The 11,605-nt window shown below is 32.5% G+C and overlaps 1 protein-coding gene across 1 annotated transcript; it reads right to left on the bottom strand.

The window, feature by feature from the left end:
• Window positions 1-4,484: 4,484 nt before the first annotated feature.
• LOC143049940 (ubiquitin carboxyl-terminal hydrolase 47-like) lies at window positions 4,485-7,887 on the bottom strand. Its single transcript, XM_076223717.1, has 3 exons — window positions 7,764-7,887; window positions 5,601-5,672; window positions 4,485-5,135 (listed from the first exon to the last, which is right to left on the bottom strand). The coding sequence occupies exons 1-3, from the start codon at window positions 7,853-7,855 to the stop codon at window positions 5,018-5,020; spliced, it is 282 nt and encodes a 93-aa protein (XP_076079832.1). The 5' UTR covers window positions 7,856-7,887; the 3' UTR covers window positions 4,485-5,017.
• Between the last annotated feature and the right edge of the window lie 3,718 nt (window positions 7,888-11,605).

The raw sequence follows: 11,605 nt of genomic DNA, 5'->3' as shown, positions 1-11,605 counted from the left end.
AATCTTCATGGGTGCAAATTAGTAGCAATATGAATTGTCATAATGAATATAAGATCCTTTATCAGTATAGGTTTGGTTACCAGTAGAGAGCACACGTTGAAATGTTTCGCTGCTTAACTTACTATGATTTTAAGTTGAAGGTCTGTGCTAATATGAAAGTGTTACTACAAGTATCACATACACTTAACTTTGATCCGTCAAAATGAGGTCAAGGTCAGAGAAACCATGCCAAACAGAATGTACACCTTGAAATCATTGCATACACCGAATATAATGGCACAATCGCTTCAAGTATCCGAGAAACAGACCAAAATGTAAAATAACAAAAAAACCACCAAACTCCAAGGAAAATTCAAAATGAAAAGTCCATTATCGAAATGGATGGAGGTCTGGTAAGCAATTGATGGCAATGTAAGATTTTACAAGAAGCCCTATAACAATATAGTTATCCTTATCTCATAATTTTTCCAATTAAGACTTGTTGGATGTGTATCAATTGATATTTTAGTCTTGGGAATACATGATCCATTTATTTTTTTAAGATTGGGCGCTCAAGTTCAAGGTCAGCTCAAGCTGATATGCTCGTCTGTATGCCATTTTATGCTTCTTTGTTACATATTTGTTTGTTTTATAGAGATTAAGATTATAACAGAATGTTGACCGCTGTATCCCTATTCTTGACATTTTTACCTATTATGTCTGTTAGTTTTGTTCACATATCGTTGTCAATAAAATGGAATTTGATGTAACTGCCATTCAAGTGAGAGATTTGGCTAGCTGTAAAACCTAGTTTAATCCACCATTTTCTATGTAAGAAAATGCCTGTATAATTATTATGACAGTTGTTATCCATTCGGTTGATGTGTTTGAGCTTTGATTTTGCTATTTGATTAGGGACTTTCCTTTTTGAATTTTCCTCAGAGTTAAGTATTTTTGTGATTATACTTTTTATAAATATGTTTATCCTGCAACATTCGATATGTGTCTGTCCCATGTCCTGAGTCTGTTATGCAGTGGTAGTACTAGTTAGTTGATGTTGGTCATATTTGTCTTTTGTATATTGATTTATAATAATTCAGACCATAAGTTTTCTTGTTTGAAGTGAATAACATGTTGACAAGGCGGGCCCTTTTTAGCACCATTTCTACATACAATGCTCATGCTCATTATTGAAGGATTCATGGCGGCCTTTACTTTCTAATTCAACTTCATATGGTCTTTTGTGGATACTTGTCTCACTCAAAGTCATACCATGTCTTCTTTTTATATGTTTAAACAAAAGCATGGTCCTGAATTTGGCAACACTTTTAGGAATTTTGATCCTCAATGCTCTTCAACTTCGTACTTTATTTGGCCTTTTTAACTTTCTTGGATTCGAGTGTCACTGATGAGTCTTTTGTAGACGAATCGCGGGTCTGGCGTATATACAAAATTAAGTCCTGGTATCTATACACATGGAAAAATGTATTGCAACATCAAATTGAAATTAAAAAAACACTCTTTATTTTTTTGTGATATAATTTGGTAAAATAGAACTAGTTAAACATTATTTAAGTATCACCTGAGTTTAATCAATAAATATCGACTCGATAAGTTTTTATCTGCACATGCAGCTTCTGTACCCGTAAACAGCAAAACAGATGTTTTTACCCTCATTGTTTTCAACACTTTAAATAACCAAGTTTTTAAAGTTATGTGATTAACACCTTGTAATGGGTCCTTGACAACTCTTAACTGCAGCAAGATGGCAGATTATCAGCATAAGAGAAGCAGGGATGTCGCTGTAACAACTGCACGTATTGTTGGTCATCACCATTCCACTATAAGTCGTTTTGAGAATAAAAAGCAGGCAATAAACGCTGTTAAATACCTTTCGAGATAATGAAGACCCCCTATACCATTTGCTAGAGAAAATCAAGCATAATGAAGGTTGGTCAGAAGGAAACCCATTGCATACAAGACAATCCTAAAAAGAGAGTGATGGCAATACAGGAGCCTTTTAACAAGAACTGTTCGAGATCAACTCATTGCTACTGGTTATCGTGCGATAAGACCATTTCGGAGACCTTTGCTAACGAACAGACACATAGTTTCCCGTATCTAATGTAGTGCAGAGCTCGCCAAAGTTGAAAATTAGCATCGTGGAGGAAGATCCAATGTTCAAATGGAATTTGGTACATCTTCCTTGGCCCGATCGTAGCCCGACTTTGAACCATATCGAGCATATGTGGGACACTATTGGGCGAAAGTGCGCGAAAGGACACCCCAGTTCAAACACATCATGCAATAAACAATGCCCTTCATCAGAAATGGTTGCTGCTACCTTAGCAACAAATTAGTCGATTTATGGCAGGAATCAGAATACGTTAAGATGCAGTTATCCGTTTGAATGGAGGCTGCGCACAAAGTACTAGTTCTTTGGCATATAACGATCAACCATGATGTGAACAGTCATCTGAAGATTAATTTTAAAATGTCTGACATTGAAAAGTTGGACTACAGTAAAAGTTGTAAAATGCATTTTTTTGTACAAAAAACACTTCATTTTGTTATTAAAATTGTGGTTATATAAATCTTTTTTTTTTTAAACATTTTTTGTTCGTTTCAATGCCAATTTTATCATAAACTATGTTTCAATAATATTATACACATATTTTATGATATTTCATCCAAAAAAAGAGACTGATTTTTCAAGTTTTAACAAATCAAGGTGTTGCAATACTTTTTTCCATGTGTATATGATGAGTTTATTTTCAATGTTATGTCACTTATTATTATCAACTTGAGATACACTTGTAGATATTCCCTTGCTTCTTATTCATTTATGTGTCATTCATTCGGGTATTTTTTAAATTGCTGAATCTGTATTTTGTAATCGACACATAACTAAATAAAGGGCTGATATTACTCCTGTAAACTTTTATAACTAAAGTGTATTTTAAAGTATATGTGTCAATAAAGGAACACAATCTGTTCCGTCTCTTTAAGTTTCTAAAACAGTTCTTTGTACATTTTCACTATCTACTTTAGTACTCTTACAATGGAAACAATGATAACACTGTACATTACATAGATATTTTTTATTCAAAATCATTGAAATCTGAACAGCCAGTGTAGATATATTCTACACTGGAAATATGTCGACAGATAGTAATATATACAATCCCAAGAAAAAAACAAGAACATGTATTCATATTTGGCTTCTTTACAATTCTGAAATAATTTATACTTCAGTATTCTTAAATATTTTCCCCACAGCACCTTATAAATTAAAATTACATTAATAAAACAGATTAATTAATAATGTAACAATTGACAATCTTGGTTGATATTTTCTGAATATCTTGAAAAAGCCAAAGAAAAAAATCAACAATTCTGTAATTGACCATTATTAGACATACATGTGTATTTATCTGAAAAATGTTTACAGAAAGATCAATTGATAATCTTATGAAATGCAGAAAGAGATATTAATGAAAAAATTGCAAGCTTTATTATTCAACGTGAAGCTTCTACCAAAGAAATAAATGAATTGTTTCAAATATTCTCTGATACTGCAAGACAGATTCAGGCTCTTGTTTTGAAAGCTCTGAGCCAGTATGACTAAATTGTGTGAATCGAAGTGCCGATAAACAATACAAACTATAAAGGGCAAAAATGCAGGTTCCATAAAGACATCATTGCAGTAACCCATAGCAACCCAAATTATGTTTAATGTAACTTGAATATACATGAAGTGTATTCTTAACAATTGTAAACATTATCTATTTTTTACTACTGATTACAGTTTTTTGTAACTTCTGTACATGAAGGTTCACTTTGACAATTAAATTTTCTAGACATAGTGAATATTTTTTTCAAAATCACTTTCAACTGTGTGTTTTACCTTATTGGATCATTAATATTATGTGCAACTCAGAATAGAATCATAATAAATTTAGACTAAATAATTAAAAGCAATTCCCTCTTTCCGTTGAAAGCATGTGAGTTGATGGGCATATCTTTTATTTTCTGCATGTTTTTAGTTTAGGTTTGCACAATTTCTTTTACTTCTCTTGATTTTGGAGTACTTAATACCTTTTTTAATTGACATACATGATTTGCATAATTGCATTTTTCTCATCATTTGCAGCATTTATAGATAAACCTATTTGATTACATAAAGATACTGCAGCTGAACACAAAAAAAAATCTCTATGTATGGAAAACTGTGAAATAAAAATAACAAATGAAATATTTTAAATTTAATTCTTTGACAATAAAAACTTTATACATGATCTTTTTACAATTGTAATAATCTTTATACGCATGATTTCTTTGGTGGAACTAATTCAAAATGCTATTTTTTGTTTTGTCTATTTCAAAATAACAAACCTCTTAGCCCATAAGCTTTACAGCATAAATCAATCATATATGTTCAACAACTATTGCAAAATTTAAGTGATATCAATATTTTTAATACTACTGATTCGTGTGCTTGGACACTACATTTAACTTTAATAACTCTGTATAAAAAAACTTTGTTTCAACATTTTGTTATTTTTGAAATATATCTAGCTATTAGAATAGAAATGAATATTCTATGGTAAACTTTTATTGGTAAATTTTCTTTGATATCTAAATTGCCATTAACCACAGTAATTTTACAGTTTCATGGAATTTTGTGTCATCACAATTAAAAATCAGCTAGAATTTTAATACAGTTACAGTTGAACTCCTTGGAAATTTGTGAAGATGAAAACAGGTTGGTATTTTTTCAACCAAGAAAAACCTTACCACAGTAAATACTTTATCTTATCTATTTTGTGTTTTTCAATATCAGATTAGTTTTACTTATCAAACCAGTTTGAAATGTTGTCAGTTTAACCTGTTTTTAACTCTATCAGTAAAACCTGTCTTAAATTATATCAATAAACCAGTAAAACAATTTATTGAGAAACCGGTTAAACAATTTATTAAGAAACCAGTAAAACAATTTATTAAGAAACCAGTTAAAAATGTAATGGTTTTAAGCCTTTCAGTCAAGATCTGGGGAAGTTTTATTGTTGGTGCTAGGGGGATGGTCATCTGTGTAGATCTTCAGAGCTGTTTCTTTCCTAGGTGAGTATGTCGTCCTGGCAGTTGTTCTGTTCAACCTTCAAATAAAACAGCTCCAATTAGTTTTGCAAGTATTTCTATAACAGGAACTATCCTCTGTCATATAAAAACTAAAGAGGAAGGAGCAATTTTCCCAGTTTTTGAACCAGTTCTAATTATTGAATGAAAATATTAGGGGTGACTATAACATGTAATGTGTTTATGTATGTTATGATTTTTTTCTTCTTCTAAATTAGTATTAGTCAAGATATTACACTTTTCTGGTAATTTTTATAATTTGTTCACCCTATATATGTCAAGATTCATTTGTTACTATTTAAAACAAAAAATGAATGACTAATATTTTCTTTGCATTAAAACAGAGATGTTCTCTCCTTAAAAAAATTCAGCGGGCAGTATTTTGAAAAATTGCAATCTAAAGTGAAAACTTGCATTTCTTTGCCACTTTTAACAAATGGTTCAAAGCAGCAGTAATGATTAATCTTTGCTTGAACAACATTTACCTTGTATTTTCTTTTTGATGTAGTTCTTTTTTCTGTCCTTCTGACAATTCCATTGGCTTTTCTGTTTTATCCCTGAAATATGATAACTTTAGTTAAAATGGGTTGGTAGTTAAAATTATTTCCTTATATTTCGACTATTACAATGCATTTTTACTTTTGATTCAAATAATAGATATATTTGCAGGTTTTTGGTGATTGGGTAAAAAATGGTTATTTTCCCATTTTTTACACACAGAAGTATTATACAACTAGAGGCTCTAAAGAGCCTGTGTCGCTCACCTTGGTCTATGTGAATATTAAACAAGTGACACACATGGATTCATCACAAAATTGTGTTTTGATGATGGTGATGTGTTTGTACATCTTACTTTACTGAACATTCTTGCTGCTTACAATTATCTCTATCTATAATGAACTTGGCCCAGTAGTTTCAGTGGAAAATTGTTAAAAATTGACTGTAAAGGACAATAACTCCTTAGGGGGTCAATTGACCATTTCGGTCATGTTGACTTATTTGTAAATCTTACTTTGCTGAAAATAATTGCTGTTTACAGTTTATCTCTATCTATAAAAATATTCAAGATAATAACCCAAAACAACAAAATTTCCTTAAAATTACCAATTCAGGTGCAGCAACCCAACATCGGGATGTCCGATTTATCTGAAAATTTCAGGGAAGATAGTTGTTGACCTGATAAACAATTTTATTTCATGTCAGATTTTCTCTAAATGATTTGGTTTTAGAGTTATAATCTAAAAACTGAATTTTACCCCTATGTTCTATTTTTAGCTGTGGCGGCCATCTTGGTTGGATGGACAGGTCACCCGACACATTTTTTAAACAAGATACCCCAAAGAAGATTGTGGTCAAGTTTGGATTAATTTGGCCCAGTAGTTTCAGAGGAGAAGATTTTTGTAAAAGATAACCAAGATTAATGATAAAATGGTTAAAAATTGACTATAAAGAGCAATAACTCCTAAAGAGGTCAACTGACCATTTCGGTCATGTTGACTTATTTGTAAATCTTACTTTGCTGAACATTATTGCTGTTTACAGTTTATCTCTATCTATAATAATATTCTAGATAATAACCAAAAACAGCAAAATTTCCTTAAAATTACCAATTCAGGGGCAGCAACCTAACAACGGGTTGTCCGATTCATCTGAAAATTTCAGGGCAGATAGATCTTGACCTGATAAACAATTTTACTTGATATCAGATTTTCTCAAAATGCTTTGGTTTTTGAGTTATAAGCCAAAAACTGCATTTTACCCCTATGTTCTATTTTTAGCTATGACGGTCATCTTGGTTGTATGGCCGGGTCACCGGACACATTTTTTAAACTAGATACCCCAAAGATGATTGTGGGCAACTTATGATTAATTTGGCCCAGTAGTTTCACAGGAGAAGATTTTTGTAAAAGACTACTAAGATTTACGAAAAATGGTTAAAAATTGACTATAAAAGGCAATAACTCCTAAAGAGGTCAACTGAACATTTCGGTCATGTTGACTTATTTGTAAATCTTACTTTGCTGAACATTATTGCTGTTTACAGTTTATCTCTATCTATAATAATATTCTAGATAATAACCAATAACAGTAAAATTTCCTTAAAATTAACAATTCAGGGGCAGCAACCCAAGAACGGATTGTCTAATTCATCTGAAAATTTCAGGGCTGATAGATCTTGACCTGATAAACAATTTTACCCCCACATCAGACTTGCTCTAAATGCTTTGGTTTTTGAGTTATAAGCCAAATACTGCATTTTACCCCTATGTTCTATTTTTAGCCATGGCGACCATCTTGGTTGGTTGGCCAAGTCACCGGACACATTTTTTAAACTAGATACCCCAATGATGATTGTGGCCAAGTTTGGTTTAATTTGGCCCAGTAGTTTCAGAGGAGAAGATTTTTGTAAAAGTTAACGACGACGGACTACGGACGACGACGGACGCCGGATGCAAGTGATGAGAAAAGCTCACTAGGCCTTTTAGGCCAGGTGAGCTGAAAAGTCAAAATTTGATGAAACTGATTTTCATTTTAATCTTTCGACAATTCTCCATCTTGCTCACAATTTGACTTCATTTTGAAAGAAGCTATAATCTTTTTTTCTGCCTCCAGACCTTACTGACCTATAAAAATACGGTCAAACTTACTTGTAAAATAGAACACTTCCATCATCACAGATATATAGAGGCAATGTATTTAGAGTTGTGGCATGTGGACTCCAGTCTAAGTCTGTATTCATCTCAAGTAGAGAGACATCACAGGGAAAGATGCCACGACCCTAAGAAACAAAACAAAGTTGGTGAAGCTTTATACAAGATTATGGATCAACATGATCAAGTTGCTGTGACACTAAAGTTTAATGAAAAATAATAATTCGAGAAACTAAAGACAAGGTTTAGAATCAATTTTTCTCGACACTATAGTACAAAATATTAAACTATAAAAATATTATCAATCATTTTAAAGTGTGACACTGACATAAAATAGAATATTCTTTTTGTAAAAAATATGGGGCTTGTTTCATATCTTTACAAGGTAATAGATCCTGCCCCCATGTCTGAAATTCCTAAATTTACACTTGTTAGGAAAAACTTAAATTGAACTCCTGAAAATGTAAAAAAAAAAAGAAATAGCCAATAACAAAATCAAATTTTAAAGCTTGTTAAGTGCTTATCATCTTCAAGTATATTATAGTGTGATAAACATTTAAAAAATATACCTTGGCATAGTCAATATTATTCTAGAATTCCACTTACCTCTGAAATCTGAAATGGAGAAAATTATCTATAAATATTTATATCTTTAGACAGTTTTCACAATGATCCTCCAGGAATTGCATTTTGCTCAAGTGCTTGTGAATAGATACACATTATTTGTTAACTGCATGAGCTTATGTAAAATAAGTCAAAACATAACCTTATCATTCTTGATAGGTCACCATTCTAATGACTATTGCATATGTTCCAATTTCAATATCCGCACCTACTGTCTCCCCTAATTTACCAGAATTGAAATTATGTTGAAAGTCTTTAGGATGTACCTAGGTGAGGTTAGGTAAAAATTAAGAAATTAAGAAATTAAAATTGATACTATAAGCTGGTAGAGCATCAATTAAGGATAAAGATAAGCTAAAAATTTTGATAGGTCATGGATCTCCTTTTCGAGATATTTGGCATTAAAATGAGGAAAATCATATCATGGGGAACATGTGTGTACTAAGTTTCAGGTTGATTGGACTTCAACTTCATCCAAAACTACCTTGACCAAAAACTTTACCTGGAGCGGGAAGAACGGACGGACGAACGAATGAACGGACGGTCGAACGAATGAACGGACGGACGCACAGACTAGAAAACATAATGCCCCTCTACTATCGTAGGTGGGACTGCCCCTCTACTATCATAGGTAGGGCATAAAAAGTAGAAGTGCATATGAGCTTACCACCTAGGACATAATTCATTTTGAAACTTCATAGTAAAAGGGGTACAGTTTTATCCGTAAAAGAATTTCCTATGGAAAATTGCATTGATTAGATTAACAGAATTGCAACCTACTAACTTGAATTTGAAAAGGCTATTTAATGGAAGTATGAACTACTATCAATTGAAATTCTAGTATAATTCTTTTATAAAATTTTATTTCTTTGAATAAGTATTAAACCATATTTCTTAGTTACATATTTTTTTTAAATTATATATAATTTATTTCTAGACTATGAAAAAGGCTATGCAGTAGTATTGATCATTTTTGAAAATTGAAAAATTGCCACAGTGTCAATATGACACATTAGAAAACATTTAATCAATTGTAAACACACATACCAAGACTTCAAGAGCCTTGGGACCATTTGGGGTCAGAACTCTAATTTGGCATTACAACTTAGAAAGATTTAAATATCCGACGATTCATGTGTTCTAAGTTTCGAGTTGGTTGGACTTGAACTTCATCAAAAACTACCTCGACCAAAAACTTTAACCTGAAGCAGGACAGACAGACTGTATAAAAAAGAAGATGTGGTATGATTGCCAAAGAAGCAACTATCCACAAAATACCAAAATTACACAGACATTAACAACTATAGGTCACCGTACGGCCTTCAACAATGAGCAAAGCCCATACCGCATAGTCAGCTATAAAATGTCGTTGCAAATAATGAAATGATATACTAATATTTTACCTATCTAAAGCATTTCTGAATTCTGGTGTCATGTACAATGTTTGTATCAAACTGTTGAGGTAACATGTCATTGCTTGATTTACAAGTCCAACATAACCTTTAATATAACAACACAATTAACAGTCAGTCCAAAGTAACCTATAATATAATAACAAAATTATTAGCTGGTCCAAATATATATATAACCTAATAAATAAATCAAGATTTGCATAAACAGCCTGATGAAATGACCTTTATCATGTGCAATATAACCACAAACTAAATTTCCGAAAACAAACAAAATATGTTAGTCCCGCCGATCGGTGAAAAAAATGCTCAAATAATGCATGATGGTACATTTTTGTGCACTGAGCAATATTAGCTATGGACCCACCCTCAAAATGCAATATGGCGGCTTCTTTCAAGATGACTGCCATACGTTCTAAAATATTTTCCAGTATTGCACAAACCACAGTGGATTTGATGCTTGAAGCACAAAAAACAACATATTTGAATGACTTTGTGTACTAAGCAAGATTTTGATTTATGAAATACAAAATGGCGGCTATTTTCAAAATGGTCGCCTTGAAAAATAAGCAAATATTCATAATGGAGATTTGACCTTAATATAAGCATTTTATTGATGTATAGTGTAATTTAGTATCTGTCCCAGTTCTGTCCTTTTTGATTTTGCCTTGCTTGTCATTTAATACACAAAGTTGTAGCATTCATAAAAAACTGCAATAGTAGCTTTCTTTAAAAGCTGCACTATTTTTTGTCTTGGGTCACACATCAAAGCTGTAATTTGGGATTTATCTACCTTAAGATATTAGTCGGAGCCTATCTTATTTCTTGGGTCGCAATGTTTTGCAATCAATTAAACACACATCAGTGAAATGGCAGGAATTGAGGAAAACAAGGACAAGAATATTGAAATGGCAGGAACTGAATCACTTGGAGATATGGAGAAACCCACAGCTGAAGACGCGTTAACAGAGGACAGCTCAGAAATGACTAAAACAATTATACCAAGAATTTTTAGCAGATAGAAAATCTAATGTTCAAAGAACAGCTGAGATTTACCGCAATATAAAACAGAGCGAAACGCGAATTGATCAAATATGTGTTGGTCTCATTACGTTTCAAGCTGAACAGAAAGAGGCAATGCATATTCATAACTAACAGATGAGAGCAATATCTCAGCAACTTCAGCAGTTTGAAGACAGGATAGACCACAAGGCTAGTAATAATTGCTTTGTGGATTTGATGGCCAGACCAATAAGATATCCAATGTTGTGGTGAGACGAATGGACAAGCTGAGGAAGCACACACAGTTCAATTTAAAAGTGAATTTGAACAGCAGTGTACCTTCCAACAACTGGCATCTGTTGTAAATGAATTAGTGGACAATCGAAATAAAGAAGTTAAAATTCCTGCAATGGACACATCATCTAAGCCAAAATATGACCTTGGTCAGTACAACGCAAGTTTACCAAATGTACATAACAAAATCCATGCCTTGGGTTTTCCCCAATTGTAGTTCGCATGAATCTTCAACTGCGCCAACTCTGTTGAAGGTGTCTTCACCTTAAGTCAAAAGTCATATGTCAGGGTCCTTGCTCCTGCATGAGACAGTTCAAATTATTCAACAACAATTGAAGAACATTTAAGAACATACTATAAACCTCTATTACTAATTAAGGATACCGGCAAACGGCTTATGTATCTTCTTACGCACACTTACCACCTACTTTGAGTCAATCATATTTGGTTCAGAGCAGCACACCATTACAGAAACAATTGACTGCAAGTGGATTATATCAATTTTCTCCA

The sequence above is a fragment of the Mytilus galloprovincialis genome, chromosome 10 (genome assembly GCF_965363235.1).
Source record: "Mytilus galloprovincialis chromosome 10, xbMytGall1.hap1.1, whole genome shotgun sequence".
Classification (NCBI taxonomy): Eukaryota; Metazoa; Mollusca; class Bivalvia; order Mytilida; family Mytilidae; genus Mytilus; species Mytilus galloprovincialis.
This window is presented reverse-complemented; position numbering and strand designations above follow the sequence as displayed.

Coding starts and splice junctions, on each gene's coding strand:
- LOC143049940 (XM_076223717.1), bottom strand. CDS start 7,855: ATGAATACAGACTTAGACTGGAGTCCACATGCCACAACTCTAAATACA. Junction 5,673..7,763: donor GGAAGTGTTCTATTTTACAA/GTAAGTTTGACC, acceptor ATCATATTTCAG/GGATAAAACAGAAAAGCCAA. Junction 5,136..5,600: donor CATCAAAAAGAAAATACAAG/GTAAATGTTGTT, acceptor TTTTATTTGAAG/GTTGAACAGAACAACTGCCA.